General features: G+C 41.6%; 1 protein-coding gene across 2 annotated transcripts in view; it reads left to right on the forward strand.

The window, feature by feature from the left end:
* XPO1 (exportin 1) overlaps positions 1–25,946 on the forward strand; it is a 60,352-nt gene that overhangs the window by 13,557 nt on the left and 20,849 nt on the right. The window contains exons 4-10 of one of the 2 annotated variants that reach the window (XM_077958644.1): positions 53–116; positions 2,642–2,714; positions 20,473–20,534; positions 20,756–20,800; positions 22,891–23,072; positions 24,210–24,258; positions 24,334–24,453. In XM_077958644.1, coding sequence (XP_077814770.1) covers positions 20,786–20,800; positions 22,891–23,072; positions 24,210–24,258; positions 24,334–24,453 — 366 coding nt within the window. In that variant the 5' untranslated portion in view covers positions 53–116; positions 2,642–2,714; positions 20,473–20,534; positions 20,756–20,785. The remainder of the gene's footprint in view (positions 1–52; positions 117–2,641; positions 2,715–20,472; positions 20,535–20,755; positions 20,801–22,890; positions 23,073–24,209; positions 24,259–24,333; positions 24,454–25,946) is intronic. The other variant, NM_001266844.1, reaches the window with a different exon arrangement.

Genomic DNA, 25,946 nt, shown 5'->3' on the forward strand with positions numbered 1-25,946 from the left:
ACACTACCTGATATTAATCATAATGTTCCATTATGTTGATTGCTTGTAATAGGAAGAAAAAGGGTGTCTTCCTGTGCAACTGACACAGCTAGGCTTTGACGGCAGGCCTCCACAAGGTCTACCCTTTTGATTCCCTTTAACTGAATTCTGTTCATCAATTGTTTTTGTTTCATGGGCGGTGGGAGGGGAAAGGGGAATTCGATGCATAAAATAAGTATTTCTAAGGGCTCAGTAGAAATTTCTACCATAGGGATCATTTCATGCATTTATCTTTTCATTTAGTCTTTGCTGTTATCTGTCCCTCATCTTCATAACTCAGCAGTGGATTTCTCAAGTTCTGAGATGTAATGCAAAAGTATAATTCTTTGGAATGTTTGGATCATAGTGATTGATCATTTGCTTTCAGATTTGACTGTCACTTCAGATTTTGAGCAAAAATACTAAAAAAAAAAAAAGTTATTTGAAGAGACATGACCTCTGTTGCCCAGGCTGGAGTGGAGTGGTGTGATTATAGCTCACCGTAACCTCAAACTCCTGGGCTTAAGTGACATTCTGCCTAGCTTTCTGAGTAGCTAGGGCTACAGGTGCATGCCACCATGCCTCGCTAACTTACCAATTTTTTTTATAGAGGCGGGGTCTCCCTGTGTTGCTCAGGCTGATCTTGAGCTCCTGGCCCTCCCACCTTGGCCTCCCCAAAGTGTTGGGATTACAGGCGAGGGCCACTTTGCCTGGCGCCAAATAACATTTTTTCAAAGGAATGTAAGTTTTCTTTGTTTCAGTTTCATAGGCCAAGTCTTTATGTCTGGGAGAGATTGGATTTTAGGATATTATGGTAACAGATGTATTCCTCTGACCTAACCTGGGCAAAGCTTTTATTGGGCTCCCTGCTTCAACTTGGCAGAAAGATGAATTGTATCTTCATCAAGCTTATGCTACCTTTATGCAGTTGTAGAAAATAACTACAGGTTAGTAAATAGTAACTTTAGGTGACAGTGTCTTTCCAATAAATACGTAAACAAAAAGTTTGGTTAAATAAGATGAAGTTATCTTTAAGATTTTTATTTCTAACTATATGGTGGGTTTTGTTTCTTAGTGTTTTAAAGGCTTTTTAATTGATTTTTGACAAGAGGATACATTGTAAGCAGTGCGTTACTTTGACTTACTGAGTCTTGACAATCTGATTTTGTGCCTATAAAATTGTTTAGGGTAGTATGTTTTAAAAGCTAATTAAGAACTTCAGGCATTTGGAAAATTCTCTTTTTTGCTTATTTACATATTTCTCAGACCTAGACATAATAAATAGATGTGTTTTTAAAAATGAACAGGTTAGAAAAATCGCTATTTACTGCTGATTATGAAACATTGTAATAGCATCAAATTTGTAATTTTAGAATTTTGCTTTGGCCTTGTTTTGATTTTGAAAGTTTTTAAGGAATGTTTGCAAATGTAGTACTTTAGTTGAAATGGCAAAATTTTCCTGAAAAGTGTGAAATGTTAAAATGAAAGAAAACAGCAAAAACATTCACTGTTTGAGCACAATGTAGTTTGGGACAGTCTATATTGTGCTTTGGATAAAATGAGCATTCACATGATCCCTTTGGTTGAAATACTAATGCTCCTATTTTATTGTGTAATGACTAACCATTTTAAAGATGAACTCTTATTCTCAGCCAAAACTTGCAATCTGAGGTTATATGTCTATATATGAATGAGTTTACCTTTCAGGTATTATAGCTGATTCTTCCCTAATTCTCTCAGTTGAAATGTACCACAACAGTTTTGTCCCTTTTCTTCCTCCTGCCTATCCACACTAATTGGTCATAGTAATTCAGGTAGTAACTCCTGGAGCTTTATAAATTATTATAAATATTGTTGACTATTTAGAGTGAGTAATCAGCAGGAGGGACAAAATGGCTTGGAAGTGGTATCTCTTTTTTAATTTTTTATACTTTTAGTTATAACTTTTAGTATTTAGGAAGAAATACCTGAAAGGTAGATACAGATTGCAACATGCATTTGTGATTATTTTGACTGTGCACAAAAGTTTATCTTTAAATTAGTAGAAATAGCAACTATAAGGGTGGGGTTAAAATATAAAATAAACCCATGGGTTGTCTTGCTGCTCCTTAAGTAACACACCAGTGATGCTTGTAAACACTTTTTATAGAAAGTATCTGTGACAATACTTTAATATTTGGCCAAAAGCTTGTAACTCCTAGAGGATGGTAGGAAGCTTGATAGCATCCAAACTGCTAAATTCTTAGGAGCCTGTTCGTGTTAAAGTACGTGAGCCTATGAGCAGTCATTTATGCTGTGAATTCGTATCTGGCTGCTACTTTTCCTTCGACAGATAAGCCTATTTGGCTGCTAAAGGGCTTTTTATTTGGTTCTTCCTCCTGGTGTGAGCATGTATAAACAGCAGGACGTTATATAGAGTAGTAAACAATAAAATGAGGAAAATGCATGAAAACTCAGTATATGGGTGAATAGATACTTGTTTAATATATGTAATTAAACTTGGTAGCATAATGTTTTTGAAACTTTAGATGTAAATGTGTGAATGTCTGTCCATTTGTGAATCCTGAGAGTTGCCAGTCCTGTATAGCAATATATTCACATGCTTCTATTCTCCAATTTTCAGTATTATGGACTACAAATTTTGGAAAATGTGATAAAAACAAGGTGGAAGATTCTTCCAAGGAACCAGTGTGAAGGTAGGAAAATATATTAAAGAATTATAAATTCAGAATTTTGTTATTCCTGGCATTTTTATTATAGTTGTTTGAGGGGGCATATAATGAATATTTAGTATATTTTGCTCTAATGGAGCTTATTGCTTTTATCATGAAGCAAAGCAGGTTCTGTTTGTATTGGTGGGTACAGGAAGGCCACTTATAGGTTATCTTTTGGGAGAAAGAGGAGACTGGACTGTTAAATTCTTGACTATAAATATTCTAGTTAAAAATATGGACTATGGCACAATGGCTCTCGCCTGTAATCCCAGCACTTCAGGAGGCCGAGGTAAGTGGATCACTTGAGCCCAGGAGTTCCAGACCAGCCTAGGCAGCATAACAAGACCTCGTCTGGACAAAAATTTTAAAAATTTTCTGGGTATGGTGGTACATGCCTGTGGTCCCAGGTATGTAGGAGTGTTGCTTGAGCTCAAAAGGTCGAGACTGCAGTGAGCTGCAGTGGGCCGTGATCCTGCCACTGCACTCCAGCCTGGATGACAAGAGTAAGACCCTGTCTCCAAAAAAACAAACACACAAATATAATATGGGCCGGGCACAGTGGCTGAAGCCTGTAATCCCAGGACTTTGTGAGGCTGAGGTGGGAGGGTCATTTAAGGCCAGAAGTTTGAGACCATCCTGGGTAACATAGTGAGACCCTGTGTTTACGAAAAATTTAAAAATTAGCCAGGTGTTGTGGTGCAGGTGGTGGGGAACAGGGGTATCAGTGGGGTGAGGCAGGAGGATCCCTTGAGGTAGGAGGATCCCTTGAGCCAGGAGGTTGAGACTGCAGTGAGCCATCATTGTGCCACTGTACTCTAGCCTGGGCAACGAGCGAAACTCCGTCTCAAAAAATATATATATATATATATGGTTAACCCAGGGATGGAAAAGCCAAGTACTAAAAATCACAAAGCTTTTTTTTTTTTTTTTTTTTTTTTTTTTTTTTTTTTTTTACCTTTTTGTGGTTCTGGGAATGCCTTGTTAGAGGTTGGCTTCTGAAAGGAAGAAAGATCAGAAAATGAAGGTGTAGTGATACCTGTTAATTAATTTAACTTTTCTGTCTGTGGTACCTTGAGGAATGTAGTAATATTTTGAGAAACCTGAGGCAAGGTTAGTTTCTTATGATTCTTTGATACAGCTAATTTCAGTTACGATACACTGCGTTTTTACCTACTCTATTTCTTTGTTTATCTCTGAACAATAGAAATTTTTTTTTCTTGGCTTTATTATGGGGCACATGATACTTCTAGTAGCAGTGTCATTTAAAATATGTCTCATTTCTTTGATTACTTGTCTGTAAGTATTTCCTTCACCTGCATTCTCTTATCATTATGGTAGAATAGTGACGTGGATTTACTTATTTAATCTGACTTAAACCTTGACAAAGTTTGAGCACATTTAGAGTTGGATATGATGAAATTTTAATGCCAGTATCTTTTTTTAAGAATATTAAGGATAATCAATGGCAGTATCTTTAATACATCATAAATCATAGATTAAGAGTGATAGTGCAGGAGCAAATAGTGTGCCTGCCCTAAAAGAGGTTCTCATTTTTTTAAATGTTTAATTATGGTTTGAAACTATTTTAGATCATGTTCTGTGATGGACTGAGAAATTAATAAGCACAATTTGACTATGTGGTCCAAGTAAGTCCTAAATACTTTATTCTTCAAGGATCTTTAGTGTAGTCATTCCTTGTTTCTTTACTACTATTTATTGTTTTACTCATGTGTTACAAGCCCCAGATTTAATTTCGGCCATGGTCTGCCATACCACCAAAAGGTGTTCTACTTCTGTTCCATTTTACTGTTGTATAATTTTAAATCCTCATTTTGTTCTTAACTCTACATCTCTGTTTTTTATCACATTTGATTGTTCTGGAAGATCTTTTCCAGGTTTGAAATATATATGATTATACTAGTTTATCAACATCATAGTTACATTTATTATAGAAAAAAGTAATTTAAAAAATTTTTCTTTCTTCCTTTCTTTTTTGTTGAGACAGGTTCTAAGTCTTTTCCCCAGGCTGGAGTACATTGGCAGGCACCATCTCTGCAACTTCAAATAGCTGGGGTCAAGCAATCCTCCCACCTCAGCTTCCCAAGTAGCTGGGAACACAGGCATGCCCTACTAAATTTTTTTTTTTCCCCCAATGTTTTGTAGGGATGGGGTCTCGCTGTATTGCCCATGCTGCTGGCTGTTAGGCTTGAGCAATCCTCCCACCTTGGCCTGCCAGAGTGCTGGGATTGTAAGCATGAGCCACCACACCTAGTCAACATGATTAGCTTTTTAATTTTAACTGAGAGGCTTCTGTAACCTGAAGATTTATTTCACAAAATGTACTATAACTTCTGAACATTAATTTTCCTTCATCTTTAAGTAACTTTGGTATTGGAAATTATATAAATTAATTTTAAAATATTTTATTTCCTTTGTCCGTAAGTATCCTGTGTTTTAAAGGTGGTATTCTTGCTTGTTAGCTATAGCTATACCCTTTGTCCAACTACCATAGCATATATATTTGTTTACCTGGGGTACATATTGTGCATTTCCTTTGTACCAATTACTACTAAATATTAAGGTTATAAAAATACTTGTACATCAAAGTGCTGTATGTCATAGTTACAATTAGGAAAGACAAAACACATATAAAAGAGGAATCATAAATCAGCAGTAAATTAGGTGTATATAATGAGTGCTTCACAAACTAAAGGAACAGAATGATGTCTAAGTCCGGCCTTTTAAGCCAAGTTTCATTCACATGATTGGAAAGAAGTGCCTGGTGTATTTTAAAGGAAGGAAAGGTTTCACTGCATAAGAGTATACAAAAACTAGATTCCTGCGTTTTTTTGTTTGTTTGTTTGTTTTTCTGATCTAGAATTTCTTATATCTGCTTTTAGGTTCTTTTCCACAGCATATGTTAATTTTTATTTATTTGTTTGTTTTTTATTTTTGAGACGGAGTCTCACTCTGTCGCCCAGGCTAGAGTGTAGTGGCACGATCTCAGCTTACTGCAAGGTCCGCCTCCCGGGTTCACGCCATTCTCCTGCCTCGGCCTCCTGAGTAGCTGGGGCTATAGGCGCCTGCCATCACACCCGGCTAATTTTTTTTTTTTTTTTTTTTTTTAAGTAGTAGTAGAGACAGGGTTTCACCATGTTAGCCAGGGTGGTCTCGATCTTCTGACCTTGTGATCCTCCCACCTCGGCCTCCGAAAGTGCTGAGATGACAGGCGTGAGCCACCACACCTGGCCAACATGTTCTTTTAAATTAATAGCATTTTCAATTTAGGCCTCTTGTGTAAATACTGTCAGGAAAATCTCATGATTCTTGAGTCGGTTAGATGTCTCTTGCTGTGTTATACTTTACTGTATCCTGTACCAGTGGGTCACAGGAGAATAAAATTTTAAAGAGCAAAAGATAGGTCCGGCACAGTGGCTAACGCCTGTAATCCCAGCATTTTGGGAGGCCAAGGCAGGCAGATCACGTGGTCAGGAGTTCAAGACCAGCCTTACCAACATGGAGAAACCCCATCTCTACTAAAAATACAAAAATTAGCCGGACTTGGTGGCGCATGCCTGTAATTCCAGCTGCTCAGGAGGCTGAGGCAGGAGAATTGCTTGAACCTGGGAGGCGGAAGTTGCAGTGAGCTGAGATCACACCATTGCATTCCAGCCTGGGCAGCAGAGCAAGACTTCGTCTCAAAAAAAAAGAGCAAAAGATAGACATAATTAGAAAGTAAGGATGTTTAAAAGAACATTTAATTTTCCATAAGATATTTTTATAGCAAGAGAAAGGGAGAGATAATAAAACATTTAAATAGGTTGAGATTTGTGTTATGTAAAATTTATTACGTTTCTCTGGATTTTCATTTAGCTTTAGGCCATTAAGTATGTGTCTGTTTGTGTGTGTTTTATGTGTTTTGTCCTTCGCACCCCACATTACACTTGGCTGTTTTAGTCACTTTTTTCCCCATCCTCCGAACTGTAAGCTCCTTGATAGTGGAGCTCAGAGTGTCTTTTTTTCTTTGGTTGGTTGTTTTTGTTTTGTTTTTTGTTTTAGACGGAGTCCGTCGCCCAGGCTGGAGTGCAGTGGCGCGATCTCGGCTCACTGCAAGCTCCGCCTCCCGGGTTCATGCCATTCTCCTGCCTCAGCCTCCCGAGTAGCTGGGACTACAGGCGCCCACAACTGCGCCCGGCTAATTTTTTGTATTTTTAGTAGAGACGGGGTTTCACCGTGGTCTCGATCTCCTGACCTTGTGATCCGCCCGTCTCGGCCTCCCAAAGTGCTGGGATTACAGGCGTGAGCCACCGCGCCCGGCTGTGCCTGGCTTTTTCTTTGTTTTTTAAAGATGTAGGGATTCACTCTGTTCCTCAGGCTGGAGTACAGTGGTGCAATCGTGGTTCACTGCAGCCTGGGCTCCAGTGATCTTGCCTCAGGCTTTTTTTCTTTTTCTTCTTTTTTTTTTTTTTTTTGAGACGGAGTCTCACTCTGTCACCCAGGCTGGAGTGCAGTGGTGCAATCTTGGCTCACTTCACCCTCTGCCTCCTGGATTCAAGTGATTCTCCTGCATCAGCCTCCTAAGTAGCTGGGATTACAGGTGCACACCACCATGCATGGCTAATTTTTGTATTTTTTTTAGTAAGGACGGGATTTTGCCATGTTGACCAGGCTGGTGTCAAACGCCGGGTGCGGTGGCGTGATCTCTGCTCACTGCAAGCTCCGCTTCCCAGGTTCATGCCATTCTCCTGCCTCTGCCTCCCAAGTAGGTGGGACTACAAGCGCCCGCCACCTCACCCGGCTAATTTTTTTTGTATTTTTAGTAGAGCCGGGGTTTCACCGTGTTAGCGAGGATGGTCTCGATCTCCTGACCTCGTGATCCGCCCGCCTCGGCCTCCCAAAGTGCTGAGATTACAGGCTTGAGCCACTGCACCTGGCCCCAGGCTGGTTTTAAACTCCTGGGCTTAAAGCAGTCTTCCTACTTTGCTGTCCCAAATTGCCACCATGCCTGGCTGGGAAATTTTAATAGGTGAAATGGAAGAATTTCCTAATAAAGAGTGGTTGCTATTTATGGTAGTCTTTTATTTATGCATCTGTTTTGAGACAAGATCTCACTGTATCACCCATGCTGGAGTACAGTAGCACAATCATAGCACACTGCAGCCTCAAACTCCTGAGCTCAGGCAGTTACCCCTGCCTTAGCCTGCCAAAATAGCTAGGACTACAGGCATGCGCCACCACACCCAGCTAAGTTTTTCTAATTTTTATAGAGACACAGTTTGCCCATGTTGTCCAGGCTGGTCTTGAACTCCTGGCCTCAAGTGATGCTGCAACCTCAGCCTCCCAAAGTGCTGGGGTTACAGGTATATCACCACCCCTAGCCATCACTGAAGTCTTAAAGGTCCTCTAGGACTGCCAGTGGTGGTGATTCTCTGTCAGAGTCATGATCCAGATAATTCCCCATCGCTTTTTAAAGGAGGCATTTAGGCTGGGTGTGGTGGCTCACACCTGTAATCCCAGCACTTTGGGAGACTGAGGCAGACAGATCACCTGAGATCAGTAGTTCAAGACCAGCCTGGCCAACATGGTAAAACCCTGTCTCTACTAAAAATACCAAAATTAGCTGAGTGTGGTAATGGGCGCATTTAATCCCAGCTAATTGGGAGGCTGAGACATGAGAATTGCTTGAACCTGGGAGGTGGAGGTTGCAGTGAGCCAAGACAGCACCACTGTACTCCAACCTGGGCAACAAGAGTGAAACTCTGAAATAAATAAGTAAATAAATTAATTAAAAATGGCATTTAGATAATTCAAATCATAAAAAAGAGAAAGCCTCCTTTGTCTGTTCCTGATGGGGGAAAAGATGATGCTATATAAAGGTATTTCTGTACTTTTTATTTAAACCAAGAGATTGTCTTAATCAGTTAATGTGTATGGCTTATAGATCATTTCATTGATTGATAAAAACTTGCTTACAGGCGGGGCGTGGTGGCTCATGCCTGTAAACCCAGCACTTTGGGAGGCCGAGACTCCTGAGGTCTGGAGTTCGAGACCAGCCTGACCAACATGGAGAAACCCTGTCTCTACTCCAAATACAAAATTAGCCAGGTGTGGTGGCGCATGCCTGTAATCCCAGCTATTGGGGAAGCTGAGGCAGGAGAATTGCTTGAACCTGGAAGACGGAGGTCGCGATGAGCTGAGATCGTACCATTGCACTATGGCCTGGGCACCAAGAGCGAAACTCCGTCTCAAAAAAACCCACACTCGCACACATTGAATAGAGAAGAAGTGAATTTATGGAAAAAATAGTCCAAAGTGGAAAGATCATAATTACAAGGTTTGATTTTGTTTTGTTTCGTTTTGGTTTTTTCAAGGCGGAGTTTCGCTCTTGTTGCCCAGGCTGGAGTGCAGTGGCTCAATCTCCACTCACTGTAACCTCCGCCTCCTGGGTTCAAGTGATTCTCCTGCTTCGCCTCCCAAGTAGCTGGAATTACAGGCATGCGCCACCCTGCAAGTTTGGATTTTTGTTGTTGTTGTTTTTGTTTTAATTTATTTTGAGACAGAGTCTCGCTCTGTCGCCCAGGCTGGAGTGCAGTGTCATGATCTTGGCTCATTGCAACCTCTGGCTCTAGGGTTCAAGTGATTCTTGTGCCTCAGCCTCTTGAGTAGCTGGGGTTACAAGCATGCACCACCACACCAGCATAATTTTTGTTTTTGCAATAGAGATGGAGTTTCGTCATGTTGGCCTGGCTGGTCTCAAACTCCAACCTCAGGTGATCCGCCCACTTCAGCCTCCCACAGTGCCGAGATTGTAGTTCGAGACCAGCCTGGTCAACAGGGTGAAACCCCATCTCTACTAAAGATACAAAAATTAGCCGAGTATGATGGTGAATTGCTTGAACTGGGGAGGCAGAGACTGCAGTAAGCCTAGATCACACCACTGCCCTCCAGCCTGGCTGACAAAGCGAGACCCTATCTCAAACAAAAAAAGATGTTCTGTAAGTTTTCTTACAGAACCTTTATAGTTTTAGCGCTTGCATTAAGATCTGTGATTTGGCTGGCACAGTAGCTCACAATTGTAATCCCAACACTGGGAGGCCAAGGCAGGCGGAAACAATACAAGCAAATTAGCCAGGTGTGGTGGCATGTACCTGTAGTCCTGACTGCTGGGAAGCTGAGGTGGGAGGAATGCTTGAGTTCAGGAGGTGGAGGTTGCAGTGAGCCGAGATCATGCCACTGCACTCCAGCCTGGGCGACAGAGACCCTGTCTGAAAAAAGCATCCTGTGATTCATTTTACTCAATTTTTGTATATGAGGTGAGGTAAGGGTCAAGGTTTGTTTGTTTGTTTGTTTGAGACAGTCATGCTCTGTCGCCCGGCCATAGTGCAGTGGCGCGATCTTGGCTCACTGCAAATTCCACCTCCTGGATTACGGGCACACACTACCACACCCAGCTAAGTTTTGCATTTTTAGTAGAGATGGGGTTTCCCTGTGTTGGCCAGGCTGGTCTTGAACTCGTGACTTCAAGTGATCCGCCCGTCTCAGCCTCCCAAAGTGCTGGGATTACGTAAGCTACCACACCCAGCTCCCCAACTTTGTTTCCAAAAGTTTTGACTATTGTTGGTTCTTTGCTGTTCCATAATAATTTTAGAGTGAAATCTGGCAGATTTCAACAAAAACTGTCCTGAAATTTTCATTGAGATTGCTATGAATCTATGGATGCATTTGGAGAGAATGAACATCTTTAATGTCAATTCCTGATTATTTCTTGTTAACATAGGGAACTGTCATTGTTCACTTATCTCTGGAACATGTAATTTAATCCAGCTAATCAAAGCCCAGTTTAAACTCACTTTCCCTTCCTGTTGTGAGAAAACACCTCGGCCGGGCACGGTGGCTCAAGCCTGTAATCCCAGCACTTTGGGAGGCCGAGACGGGCGGATCACGAGGTCAGGAGATCGAGACCATCCTGGCTAACACAATGAAACCCCATCTCTACTAAAAATACAAAAAAAAAATTAGCCGGGCGAGGTGGTGGGCGCCTGTAGTCCCAGCTACTCGGGAGGCTGAGGCAGGAGAATGGCGTAAACCCGGGAGGCGGAGCTTGCAGTGAGCCGAGATCGCGCCACTGCACTCCAGCCTGGGCGACAGAGCGAGACTCCGTCTCAAAAAAAAAAAAAGAAAAAAAAAAAGAAAACACCTCAATTCTGCAAAAGCTCTTGGAATTTAATATTTCTGCTGCTTTTCCCTATGCATGTGGTGTTTAGTCGTTTCATAGTTCCTTGACTATGGGATTCAGAGCAGAAACCCTATTTCCTAATTTCCTTGAGAAATTTTCAGAACTAGGTGATAATGTAAGTTTCTAGTAAGTTGATAGTGTTGCTCAGAGGTGATTGTTTCATTTGTGATTTTGAAAAGAAAATGTAAATTTTTAGACTTAAGCCCTTGCATCTAAAACAAATTCATGAGAAATCCCACAGAATACAATGTTAGAGACGAGCAAAAATAATCAGTCTAATCTCAGAGAGTTGACAGGCATTCCAGATCATTTTTGTCAGTATTCAACCATGGTAGGATAATGTAAGAAATACACTTAAGGCCAGGTGCGGTGTCTCACGCCTGTAATCCCAGCACTTTGGGAGGCCTAGGCGGGCAATTGTCTGAGGTCAGGAGTTCGAGACCAGTCTGGCCAACATGGTGAAACCCCGTCTCTACTAAAAGTACAGAAAAATTAGCTGGGTGTGGTGGCGCATTCTTGTAATCCCAGCTACTCTGAAGCCTGAGGCAGGAGAATTGCTTGAACCTGGGAGGTGGAGGTTGCAGTGAGCCGAGATTGCACCATTGCACTCCAGCCTGGGCAACAGGAGCAAAACTCTGTCTCAGAAAAGAAAAGAAAGCAGTATTTCCAGGTACATTGTATATGATTGACAGGAATAATATTTCCATTTCTGATTAATGTAACAATTTGCCCCATCCCAAGTATTTTTGATTACAGGCCTCCATAAAAGGCCTATACTTGATACCTAACAGTGTTTGATCCCTAGCTTACATCCATGTAACTTTTTTTTTTTTTTAGATAGGGTCTCACGCTGTCGCCCAAGCTAGAGTGCAGTGGCGGGATCATGGCTTACTCTAGCCTCAGCTTCCAGGGCTCAAGCAATCCTCCTGTGTCAGTCTCCTGCATAACTGGGAGTACGTGCGCATGAATCATACCCGGCTCAATGTTTCTATTTTTTGTAGAGATGGGATCTCACTATGTTGCCTTGGCTGGTCCTGAGCTCCTGGGGTCAAGCGATCCTTCTGCCTCAGCCTCCCAAAGTGTTTAGATTACAGTCAAGAACTGCTGTACCCGACCTGCTTTCACTTTTTGGCTCTCATGAGTGATGCTCCTGTAAATTTTAATAAAATTTTAATCTTTTAGATTTTTTGCTCACTACGTTTGAGGTCATAAACATCCATTTAAGAATGGTGGATGTTCATATAGATCCATTTCTCTTAACATTATCAAAGCAGGTTAAATTCTAGATTATCTGTGGGAACCCTAAGAACTGCTTTAGAATTATTGTTAGCTGTTTGTCTTCCATCTGGCATTGTTCTCAACTATTAATATTTCATTGAGAGAACAGTAGTAACATCCTGTATACCCTTGTATAAATAAAGAGAGCAGATCACTATCTTATTGACCATCTTTCCAAAGATCGATTTTGTGGTTTATTTTGTTTGTTTGTTTTTGAGATTGAAATCGGTTGAAGGGATTCTTGTGCCTCAACCTCCGGAGTAGCTGGTAGTACAGATGAGCACCACCCACCATGCCTGGCTATTTTTTTGTGTTTTAGTAGAGACAGGTTTCACCATGTTGGCCAGGCTGGTCTCAAACTCCTGGCCTCAAGCGATCCACTCACCTCGGCCTCCCACAGTGCTAGGATTACAGGCGTGAGCCACCACATCCAGCCAATTTTGATGTTTTCATGGAGTGATACTTGTAATAAACATTTCAATTATATATAGCATTGATGTAGACATGTATCAAATTTACGTTTTTTTAGCTTATGGAATAAACAAATGTTTAAACTGAAATTGATTCGAAACTGGATTGAACTTTTTCTTTTTCCTGTTTGTAATTTACATTTTTAATAGTGTGTTGAAAGCCTTAAACTATTTTCTGTGGTGCAGGTTGACTGCCTGTTATTGGAAATGCTTGGTATGAGAAGTGTTCCAGTCTTCGGGCTTTTTCAGATTTTGGAATATTTGCATTATGCCTACTAGTTAAGCATCCCAAATCTGAAATACCCTAATGAGCATTTGATTATGGGTTTTTTTGGTTTTTTTTTTTTTTTTTTTTTTTTTTGAGATGGAGTTTCGCTCTTGTTGCCCAGGCTGGAGTGCGATGGCATAATCTCAACTCACTGCAACTGCTGCCTCCTGGGTTGAAGCTCCCAAGTAGTTGGGATTACAGCCATGTGGCACCACACCTGGCTAATTTGGTAGTTTTAGTAGAGACAGGGTTTCTTCATGTTGGTCAGGCTGGTCTCAAACTCCAGACCTCAGGTGATCCACCCACCTTGTGTTGAGATTACAGGCGAGAGCCACCTCACTGGACTTGAGCATTTCCTTTTAGTGCCATGTTGGTGCTTTAAAACTTGCAGATTTGCGGTCGGGCGTGGTGGTTCACACCTATAATCCCAGCACTTTGGGAGGCAGAGGTGGGTGGGTTGCCTGAGGTCAGGAGTTGGAGAACAACCTGGACAACATAGGGAAACCTTGTCTTTACTTAAAAACAAAACAAAACAAAACAAAAATTAGCTGGGTGTGGTGGCGGGCACCTGTAATCCCAGGTACTCTGGGAGGCTGAGCCAGGAGAATCGCTTAAACTCGGGAGGTGGAGATTGCAGTGAGCCGAGATTGCACCATTGCACTCCAGCCTGGGCCACAAGAGTGAAACTCCACCTCAATCAGTCAATCAGAAGAGTTTTTCTAGGAATGTATCTTTCTCTTAATAAGTCAGATCCTTATTTGGTTGAAAATGTTTACTGCATGACTATCACTGACTATGTAAGATGCTGATGTACAACTGTATGACTTGAAGGTTGAGTTTTGCTTCTATGGGAATATGACACCATTTGAATTGTTCTCAATATTTTAAAGAGTTTTAGTGAATTCTGTTCATATAAAAATCAGGTTCAATAATGCATGCTTTTTACACTATCATTGAGTATCCAGTGTTTACAAGGTGTTTTTGAGGGATAAGATTATTATTGCTGTGTAAATTAGATGGTGTGTACCTTCTAAGTTAGCATGAGATTTATTTAAATCTCATCTTTTTAGCTTGCTGAAGTTGATACTATGCAGTTGCAAGTTTATATTGACCATTTAATATTGCTCTTTTTTTTTGAAATGGGACCGTTAAACACATTTTTCTTTATATTGAGACAATAGAGCTGGAATATTAAAGATGTATGCATTAACCCTTGCATTTGGAACATTTACATGTCATAAGCTGCCTTTCAGTGAGTGGTTAGGCATTTCTACAGGTGTGTATTATATTTTGAATAAATTTTATATGGCTTTCCAAGAAACAATTAGAGCATTTGACCCACCAACTTTGTTTTTTATTTTTATTTTTTTGAGACAGAGCCTCCCACAGTAGAGACGGGGTTTCACTATGTTGGCCAGGCTGGTCTTAAATTCCACCTCAGGTGATCCACCTGCCTTGGCCTCCCGCAGTGCTGGAATTACAGGTGTGAGCCACTATGCCCAACCTGTCCTACCAGCTTTGGATGTGAATTTTTTTCATTTATATTGAGAACAATAGGGTCTTGGGGCACTATGATTGTACGAGTGCTAAGTCAGTGTTTGAATCCATTGAAGATCCTGACGGCAACATCAGGACTTATCAAAGACACACAACTTCAATGAGAACCTTTCTTTGAAATTAATTAATTAATGATATGGAGTCTTGATCTGTCACTCAGGCTGGAGTGCAGTGGCACAATTTCAGCTCACTAGGAATGCATCTTTTTCTTCTCTTTCTCCGTCCCCCAGGTTTAAGCACTTCTCCTGCCTCAGCCTCCCGAGTAGCTGGGACTGCAGGCGTGAGCCACCATGCCGAGCTAATTTTTGTATTTTTAGCAGAGACGAGGTTTTGCCATGTTGACCAGGCTGGTCTCGAACTCCTGGCCTTGTGATCTGCCCACCTCAGCCTCCCAAAGTGCTGGGATTACAGGCTTGAGCCACTGTGCCTGCCTGCCTTTTTTGATTTTTTTAAAGAGACAGAGACCCCCTCTGTTGCCCAGGCTGAAGTGCAGTGGCACAATCATAGCTCATTGTAACTTCAGTCTCCTGGATGATGGGTAGAATTCTGCCACAGCCCAACTAGCTAGGAGTATAGGACGAACCACTGTGCCCAGCTAGTTGTTTTATTTTTTTGTGGAAATGGGGCCTTGCTGTGTTGCCCAAGCTGCTCTCAAACTCGTTTCCTCAAACCCTTCTCCCATGCCATCCTTCCAGAGCTCTAGGATTACAGGTGTGAGCCATCATGCGTGACTTGTTTTTGATTTTTAGATCATTTTCTTCCTTGTTTTTTTGTTTTTTTGTTTTTTTTAAATGGAGTCTTCCTCTGTCACCCAAGCTGGAGTGCAGTGGCGCGATCTTGGCTCACTGCAACCTTTGCCTCTTGGGTTCAAGCGATTCTCCTGCCTCAGTCTCCCCAAGTAGATGGGACTACAGGCACGTGCCACCACGCCCAGCTAATTTTTTTTTTGTTTTTATTTTTTGTATTTCTAGTAGAGACGAGGTTTCACCATGTTGGCCAGGCTGGTCTCAAACTCTTGACCTCAGGTGATCTGCCCGTCTCAGTCTCCCACAGTGCTGGGATTACAGGTGTGAGCCACCACGCCCAGCCTTCTTCACCTTTTATATCAAACTTTTTAAGGAAGAGCTTAGAAAGCCAATTTAAAGAAATTGAAATGTGTTATGTAAATGTCTATTTTGCAACTGAGACACACCAATTTATTTAGCACAAAAAGTCAGAGACCAGTAATGGGTCATTTTCTGTCAAATCTCAAGCTGAGCTCTTTAAGTGCAGTTTACAATTGGATTGATTGATTGGTTGGTTGGGTTTTTTTTGTTTTTTGTTTTTTTTTGAGATGGAGTCTTGCTCTGTCACCCAGACTGGAGTGCAGTGACACGATCTTGGCTCAGTATAACCTCTAGCTCCCAGGTTCAAGCGTTTGTCCTGCCTCAGCTTCCCAAGTAGCTGGGATTACAGGTATGAGCCACTGTTCCTGGCCTACAATTGGAATTTTTTGTTGTTGTTTTTGAGACGGAGTCTCGCTTTGTCACCCAGGCTTGATTGCAGTGGTGCGATCTCAGCTCACTGCATTGTCCACTTCCTGGGTTCAAACGATTCTCATACCTCAGCCTCCTGAGGTGCTAGGATTACAGGCGCATGCCACCATGGCTGGCCAATTTTGTTGTATTTTTATTAGAGACAGGGTTTCACCATGTTGGCCAGGCTGGTCTAGAACCCCTGACCTCAAGTGATCTGCCTCCCTTGGCCTTCCAGAGTGTTGGGATTACAGGCGTGAGCTACTTTGCCCGGCTGGAATGCTATTCTTAATTGAGCTGCTTTTATTTATTTATTTATTTATTTATTTATTTATTTATTTAGCAAGCCTTGAGGAAGGGATTTGGGGAATGAACAATGGTACTTGATCAAATAATCCTTGCACTAGGCAATCAGAGCTTCTAGGACCACTGTACCTGGCCAAGGGGGTTTTATTGATAATAATCTGTAAGGAACAAAAGGGTAGGTACTATCGAAATCATTGATTAGATGTAGGGAGCATTAAGGACATATGGAAAGTAGTTTGAAGTGAAATATTACTATAAGAGAATCGGCCAGGCGCAGTGGCTCATACCTGTAATCCCAGCACTTCGGGATGCCGAGGTGGGCGGATCACCTGAAGTCAGGAGTTCGAGACAGCCTGGCCAAAATGGTGAAACCCCATCTCTACTGAAAATACCCGAAAAAGCCAGGTGCAGTGGCTCACGCTTGTAATCCTAGCACTTTGGGATGCTGAGGCAGGATAATCGCTTAAACCCGGAAGGCAGAGGTTGCAGTGAGCTGAGGTCGCGCCACTGCACTCCAGTCTGGGGGACGGAGTGAGGCTCTGACTCCAAAAAAACAAATACAAAAAAAGTAGCTGGATGTAGTGGCACGCACCTGTAGTCCAGGCTACTCAAGAGGCTGAGGCAGGAGAATCGCTTGAACCCGGAAGGCAACCGTGTCAGTGAGCTGAGATCATGCCACTGCACTCCAGCCTGGATGACAGACGGAGACTCCGTCTCAAAAAAAAAAAAGTGAGAATGTTGCATAGATTACCCAAGTTAATTCTTATAATTTAGTGTTCATTTAAAAGGAAAATTGATTTCCTACTTTTTGTTTTTAAAAGTAGTATTAGGCCAGGTATGGTGAGTCAGGCCTGTAATCCTAACATAAAATGTGGCCAAGGTAGGAGGATTGCTTGAGGTGTGGAGTTCAAGGCCAGCCCCAGCAATAGTGAGACCAGGAAGAATTAGCCAGGCATGGTGCTAAGCACCTGTGGGCCCAGCTACTCAGCTATTTGAGGCAGGAGGATCGCTTGAGCCCTGGAGTTCAAGGCTGCAGTGAGCTGTGATGGCACCACTGCATTCTAGTGTGGGCAACAGAGCAAGGCCCTGTCTCTAAAACAAAATGTAAAAAATGTATTTTCCATTTCCCTATTCATTTTATGTATTTGTAGCATAAATGTTACTGCGCCTATTGACACTTGACAGCATTAGATTTCTATTATATGTGTTATGTTGCTTTACTGTATTAGTAATATTTTTTCATAATTAGGAAAATCTTTCCATAATTATTTTTAACAGAATTTTTTTATTTGGGGTATTGTGGGAAATGGCTAGTTTTGTCATCGTTAATAAAAATTATGTAATTAAGTGCCAGTGAAGAACCATAGTTTGAAAGTGAATTTAATACATTAACTCATAGTTATGCAATCTCACAAGCATTTTGCTGCCTTCAAGTTGTCTGTTTCCAGCTAATTCTAATGACTAAATTTTGTATTTTCCTTCTCAACAAAAATTTCACTCAGTTCTATATATATGTTAGATGAGACTTGGAACATACAGCTCTACAACCTTAAACTGCTTTTCCAAAAATATGAAAGCTATGAAAACAAAAAATCTTCATAATTTAACTGATTTGGTGACAAAGCCTAAATTGAACAGATGTGGGAGTATTTATAATTGTTAATTTTACATAGCAGGAAATAGTAATTTGTTCAATTAGGGTTGCTATTTCATATCCTTTTAGTGTTTCAATATAGGTGTACCACACTACTTTTCCTTTAAAAATGTTCTAAGAATTTAATATTCTGCAACACTCTTGAACCCTGTGATTTTGGAGAATGGAACCTATAGTAGATGCTCAGCAAATTCTACATGATGCAAATTAAAATCAAGGATATGAGTATCATGTCTTAACTGTTTAAAGAGTAGGTTTTACTATGGAGAGATCCATAAGAGCATTTGAAATGAAAGCTTTTTTCCTAAACTTCCCTCTTTTTTAAAAAAAAATTGTATGTGTGAAGTTAATGTTGTATTTCTAATATGAGCTTAATGTTGCAATTAATGTGTAGTGGAAAATAATAACACTTACATTGATTTTTGAGACAAGAGCTTGCTCTGTTGCCCAGGCTGGAGTGCAGTGGCACGATCTCAGCTCGCTGCAGCCTCCACCTCTAGGCCTCAAGCGATCCACCCACTTCATCCTCCCAAAGTGCTAGGATTATAAGAGTAAGCCACTGTGCCCAAGCCATCAATAAATTTTTATGGGTTAGAAGTTTGGGCCAGGCGTGGTGGCTCATACCTGTAATCCTAGCAGTCTGGGAGGCTGAAGCAGGCAGATACTTGAGGTCAGGAGTTCCAGATCAGCCTGGCCAACATGGTGAAAACATGTCTTTACAAAAATACAAAAAGTAGCTGGGTGTGCCAGGCGCGGTGGCTCACGCCTGTAATCCCAGCACTTCAGGAGGCCGAGGCGGGGTGATCACGAGGTCAGGAGATCGAGACTATCCTGGCTAACACGGTGAAACCCCATCTCTACTAAAAATACAAAAAATTAGCCAGGCGTGATGGCAGGCACCTGTAGTCCCAGCTACTCCGGAGGCTGAGGCAGGACAGTGGCGTGAACCCGGGAGGCAGAGCTTTCAGTGAGCCGAGATCTTGCCACTGCACTCCAGCCTGGGCGACAGAGCCGAGACAGTCTCAAAAAAAAAAAAAAAGGTAGCTGGGTGTGGTGATGCATGCCTATAATCCCAGCTGCTCAGGATGCTGAGACAGGACAATCGCTTGAACCTAGGAGGTGGAGGCGGAGGTTGCAGTGAGCCAGGAACGTGCCTCTGTAATCCAGCCTGGGCAACAGAGCAAGACTGTCTCCAAAAAAAGAAAGAAAGGGGCCGGGCGCGGTGGCTCAAGCCTGTAATCCCAGCACTTTGGGAGGCCGAGACAGGCGGATCACAAGGTCAGGAGATCGAGACCAGCCTGGCTAATACGGTGAAACCCCGTCTCTACTAAAAAAAAATACAAAAAACTAGCCGGGTGAGGTGGCGGGTGCCTGTAGTCCCAGTTACTCAGGAGGCTGAGGCAGGAGAATGGCGTAGACCCGGGAGGCGGAGCTTGCAGTGAGCTGAGATGCGGCCACTGCACTCCAGCCTGGGCAACAGAGCGAGACTCCGTCTCAAAAAAAAAAAAAAAGAAAGAAAGGGCCGGGTGCAGTAGCTCATGCCTGTAATCCCAGCAATTTGGGAGGCTGAGGAGGGCGGATCACTTGAGGTCAGGAGTTCAAGATCAGCTTGGCCAACATGGTGAAACCCTGTCTCTTATTAAGAATAAAAAATTAGTCAGGCGTGGTGGCGGATGCCTGTACTTGGGAGCCTGAGGCAGGAGAATCACTTGAACCTGGGAGGCGGAGGTTGCAGTGAGCCAAGATTGTGCCACTGCACTCCAGCGTGGGTGACATAGCAGGACTCCATCTCGAAAAAAAGACACGTGAAACCAAATGATGATGAGAGAAACTGAAATAGCAGTTTGTTACAGGCTGGGCGTGTTGGCTTGCTCCTGTAATTTCAGCGCAGAGGGAGGCCCAGGCAGGAGGATCACTTGAGCCTACGAGTTTAAAACCAACCTGGGCAACAATGCCAGATCCCGTCTTTAAAAGTATGAATAGCACATTGAATTCATTGGATTTTTTTTTTTTTTCTACGAGTCTCACTCTGTTGCCCAGGTTGGAGTGCAATGACGTGATCTCTGTTCATTGCAACCTCTGCCTCCTGGATTCAAGCGATTCTCCTGCCTCAGCCTCCTGAGTAGCTGGGGTTATACAGGTGCCCGCAACCACGCCCAGTTAATTTTTGTATTTTTAGTAGAGACAGGGTTTCACCATGTTGGTCAGGCTGGCCCTAAACTCCTGACCTCAAGTGGTTCACCCACCTCAGCCTCCCAAAGAATTGCTGGGATTACAAGCGTGAGCCACTACACCTGGCCAGAATTTTTTTTTAATGCCGATACTGGTGATGGGATTAGAGTATATTAACTGATTTTACTTAGTCCCTCCATTCCCACATTAATTAGTTCTCAAAATTTATTTGCATGCTACAAAAGAGCTCAACAATTTTCTTATTATGTGCAATTTTTTTAATAGGAATAAAAAAATACGTTGTTGGCCTCATTATCAAGACGTCATCTGACCCAACTTGTGTAGAGGTAAGAGTTTATTTTGGAGATTATTGGGAGAGCATAAAATCATTTAGATATTGAGTCTTTGACTACAACCTAATTCTGTCAAGACACATAGTCACACATACGCACAGTCAGTCATTTGCAGTAGACTGTAATCATTTGTTTCTTAGGAGGATTGTCTATGGTTATATTCTTATTTATTGTACTTACCTCAGGCTCTCACTGAATCTTTTATTTTTCCTTAGAAAGAAAAGGTGTATATCGGAAAATTAAATATGATCCTTGTTCAGGTAAGCTTTAACTTAACTATTTTCCTCAGAAGAATTATGCTTACTATTTGAACAAAATGTTTGACCTACTTAGAAAATAAAGTATACTAATATTTGCAGAAGTAGTTATAGTATTCTTACAGTATTAGGTGACCTACTGTCTAGTACTTGAATGTTAAAATTTGCTGTGGCAGGGATCATCAAATAACGTTAAAGCCATCATTTATGTGGCTGCAGTGTGGACTGGACTTTATGTTGAATTCTTTTCTTTTTATTTTCTTTTTTTATTTTTTATTTTTTTTTGGAGACTGTCTCACTCTGTTGCCCAGGCTGGAGTGCAGTGGTACTATCTCAGCTCACTGCTGTCTCCGCCTCCTGAATGGCTGGAATTACAGGTGCCTGCCGCCATGTTTGGCTAATTTTTTGTATCTTTAGTAGAGACAGGGTTTCACCGTGTTGTCCAGGCTGATCTCAAACTCTTGACCTCAGGTGATCCACCCACCTCGACCTCCCAAAGTGCTGGGATTATAGGTGTGAGCCAGCACCCAGTCGGATTGTTTTTTAATTTTGTGATATGCCTGTGCATGTTCCTTTGCACGTTATCTCTCTCAGTCCTTTGATTTCCTTGTCCTTCTAATCGATTTCCATGCTTAGTCCTTAAACTATCTATGTAGACTACATTTATAATTTTTGTATTTATCTGTTTTCTGTAGTAATATAATTTTTTTTTCAGAGAACTCTGGTATGTGTGGGAGGAAAAAACAGTAATTTCTATTTAAATAAGATTTAGAAACATCCAAGTTTCCAAAAATTTTAGTGTATTCAGTAATTAACTCCAGCTTTTATTATACTTTAGAGCTTTCTGTCAGCCCGTCTCTGATTGGGGAGAGGGAGGAGAGAATATAAAGAAGGTTAACATGTATTTTTATAATCTGGGAAATCCCTTGTGTGTGATATAAAGAGTCCAGACTTGCATACAAATATAATGCAGTTGATGAGGCTTTTGGTTAAAAGTTTTTTCAGGCCTGGATTGCAGTGCCTCCTTTCTTCTAAATTCATATATCCAAACCCTACTATATTTCAAGGCTCAGATTTCATCCAATAATAAACTGTCTTAACCTGTCACTTTTTACCACCAGTCGTTAGTTAGATCCTTGAATCTCCTAGGATAATTTCTTTTTTTCTTTTTTGAAATGGAGTGTCAACTCTGTCGCCCATGCTGGAGTGCAGTGGCGCCATCTTGGTTCCCTGCAACCTCCGCCTCCCAGGTTCAAGCAATTCTCCTGCCTTGGCCTCCTGAGTAGCTGAGATTACAGACCTGCGCCACCACCCCCGGCTAATTTTTGTACTTTTAGTAGAGTCAGAGTTTCACCATGTTGGCCAGGCTGTTCTTTTCTTTCTTTCTTTTCTTTTTTTTTTTTTTTGAGACGGAATCTCGCCCTGTTGCCCTGGCTGGAGTGCAGTGGCCTGATCTTGGCTCACTGCAACCTCCGCCTCCAGGTTCAAGAGATTCTCCTGCCTCAGTCTCCTGAGTAGCTGGGATTACAGGCGCCCGTCACCATGCCTCACTAATTTTTGTATTTTTAGTAGAGACAGGGTTTCACCATGTTGGCCAGGCTGGTCTCGAACTCCTGACCTCGTGATCCTCCCACCTCAGCCTCCCAAAGTGCTGGGATTACAGACATGAGCCACTACACCCTGCCTGACCAGGCTGTTCTCAAACTCCTGGCCTCAAGTGATCTGCCCACCTTGGCTCCCCACAAAGTGCTGGGATTACAGGCGTGAGCAACCGCACCCGGCCTCCTAGAATAATTTCTACATATCTCTCAGGCAGATATTAATACAGAGACAGACCCATTAGACAGATTGGAGCTTTCATTAGGATAATTGAAAAGGGTCCTGGGGTGATTAAGATAAAAGACTTTATCTGTGTTTTGTTTTCTACCCAGTGTGGGGAAGAGGGTGGCACATTTCTTCCTTTAATAAAGGAGGAGAAAATGAAAAGTGGTTTATCCTTACTCCTGCTTTTATCCATTACATAGTTTCTTTGAAGGTTGTTTTATTTGCCTTTGAGAAATGAAGTGCTGTTAACATTTCGTGTCTTATTTTAGATACTGAAACAAGAATGGCCCAAACATTGGCCAACTTTTATCAGTGATATTGTTGGAGCAAGTAGGACCAGCGAAAGTCTCTGTCAAAATAATATGGTGATTCTTAAACTCTTGAGTGAAGAAGTATTTGATTTCTCTAGTGGACAGATAACCCAAGTCAAATCTAAGCATTTAAAAGACAGGCAAGTAATAATTATGTTTTAGATGTTTAAAGTAATTTCTCAAACAATTTCAAGCAATTTGGACGTAAATTGTAGATATTTTAAGGAACTGTGATCAGTAATACGTTAAATTGCTTGTAGTGGTTTTCAACTACAAATTAAGAAATAGTCCTAGACAGGGCCTAATAATTTGCCTCTGGAGGTTGAAAAGTGAATTGTTCAAGATACACTTTAGGAATTGTTTTGTATGGTAACTAGTTAATAGGTTCTAAGCAAATGATTTGTGCCCAAACATACATATTAGTTATTTTATTTTGTTTTGAGATAAATCTTGCTCTGTTGCCTGGGGTGTAGTGCAGCGGTGCAATCTTGGCTCACCGCAAACCCCGCCTCCTGGGTTGAGGTGATTTTCTTGCCTCAGTCTCCCAAATAGCTGCAACTGCAGGTGGGTGCCACAGCGCCTGGCCTCAAATCAGTTATCTCTGCTTCTTGTCATTTCCCCAATTATTATCAATAGTGTTCTTTTTAAAACAAAATAAAACAAAAAACTAGACTTGCCTCTAATAGTAAGCAACCAGTATAAACTATAGGTACACTTCCATTAAGTTTTAAACATTTGTTGTAGTCATTAGGAACATGGGAAAATTTTTCTCCCAGTTTGGTGTATAAGCTCATTTAGGATTTCCGCTGTATGTAATGCCATTTGTCTTATTTTGGAGAGTTTTCAGTATCTTAATTAAAGATACTAGCTTGATTGTATCTATCACCATTAAATGTACAGTCACCATTTAATCTACATTAAATCACTAGAGTGAATGTAGATTTAATATCTGGGTAACTTTTAATGACGTTATTGGTATTTTAAATGTGTTTAAATAAACGATACAATTTTGCTGAGGGAGAGCATATAAATCGAACATAGTCACATCTTTAATTACCAGATTGCTGAAGTTTTGATCTTTTTTTCCCCTTGGGTTGCCCAGGCTGGTCTCAAACTCTTGAGCTCAAGTAATCCTTCCGCCATGGCATCCCAAAGTTCTGCGATTACAGACCTGAGCCACTGTACTGGACCTAAATCATTTTTATTATTATAAATAACTGATATTTATTTCTGTGTCTTCTAAATCTGATATTTTTGTGGGTTTTGTTTTTTTTTAGCATGTGCAATGAATTCTCACAGATATTTCAACTGTGTCAGTTTGTAATGGTAAGTGCTTTAAATTTCATGTTTAAAAATAACAATAATAGGAAAGCAATTATTTACAAGTGTGTTTTATTTTAGGAAAATTCTCAAAATGCTCCACTTGTACATGCAACCTTGGAAACATTGCTCAGATTTCTGAACTGGATTCCCCTGGGATATATTTTTGAGACCAAGTTAATCAGCACATTAATTTATAAGGTACAGTGAATACATTTCAGTTATTTGTCACTGTATAGCTGCATATGTTCTTTTCACATGTAAAGCTCTCATCTCTGCATTCTAAACCATTTTCAACCTTGTTTCTAACATGAGGAAACTGCTCAGAAGAAATTTCCCATGTTTACACCTACTAAATTATTTAAAGTGAGTCTCAAGTCTGATTCTGCCACTTATACCATGTAATTTTATGAATTCATTTTGAACAATGTATTTGATTATATTGCCATCTTTTAGTTGAGTATATAAGTTACAGTGAGGTAAGTCAAGTGCTATTTCTGAAAAATGAAAAGTTCATCTTTTTTTTTTTTTTTTTTTTTTGAGACGGAGTCTCGCTCTGTCGCCGGGGCTGGAGCGCAGTGGCCGGATCTCAGCTCACTGCAAGCTCCGCCTCCCGGGTTTACGCCATTCTCCTGCCTCAGCCTCCTGTGTAGCTGGGACTACAGGCGCCCGCCACCTCGCCCGGCTAGTTTTTTGTATTTTTTTAGTAGAGACGGGGTTTCACCGTGTTCGCCAGGATGGTCTCGATCTCCTGACCTCGTGATCCGCCCGTCTCGGCCTCCCAAAGTGCTGGGATTACAGGCTTGAGCCACCGCGCCCGGCCGAAAAGTTCATCTTTTAACTGATAATTTAAAATTATACCATGTTATGTCTTCTTTAAGTTCTACAATGGTTTAGCCTGGGCAACATGGTGAACCCCCGTCTCTACTGAAAATACAAAACTTAGCCAGGCGTGGTGTGGTGCATGCCTGTAGTCCCAAACATTGACCCAACCTACTTGGGGGGCTGTGGCAGGAGAATCTCAAACCCAGGAGGCAGAAGGTGCAGTGAGCCAAGATCATGCCACTGCACTCAAGCCTGGGCAACAGAGCAAGACCCTGTCTCAAAATAAATAAATAGTCGGGCGTGGTGACTCACACCTGTAATTCCAGCATTTTGGGAGGCCAAGACGGGTGGATCACGAGGTCAGGAGATCGAGACCATCCTGGCTAACACGGTGAAATCCCGTCTCTACTAAAAAAAAAAAAAAAATACAAAACATTAGACAGGCATGGTGGCGGGCGCCTATATTCCCAGCTACTCGGGAGGACGAGGCAGGAGAAAGTGAACCCGGGAGGCAGAGCTGGCAGTGAGGTGACAGAGCGAGACCCTGTCTCAAAAAAAAAAAAAAAAAAAAGTGTATATATACACATATATAATAAATAAAGTTCTACAGTGGTTTATCCAGAGATAATCACTGTTAACGGTTGTATTATATTTTCAGTTGTTTTCTTGACTGATGTAATGAATAAATTAAGTATCTAGGCTGGGCGCGGTGGCTCAAGCCTGTAATCCCAGCACTTTGGGAGGCCGAGACGGGCAGATCATGAGGTCAGGAGATCGAGACCATCCTGGCTAACACGGTGAAACCCCGTCTCTACTAAAAATACAAGAAAATTAGCCGGGCGAGGTGGCGGGCGCCTGTAGTCCCAGCT

This window comes from Macaca mulatta, chromosome 13 (assembly GCF_049350105.2).
Source record: "Macaca mulatta isolate MMU2019108-1 chromosome 13, T2T-MMU8v2.0, whole genome shotgun sequence".
Taxonomy (NCBI): Eukaryota; Metazoa; Chordata; class Mammalia; order Primates; family Cercopithecidae; genus Macaca; species Macaca mulatta.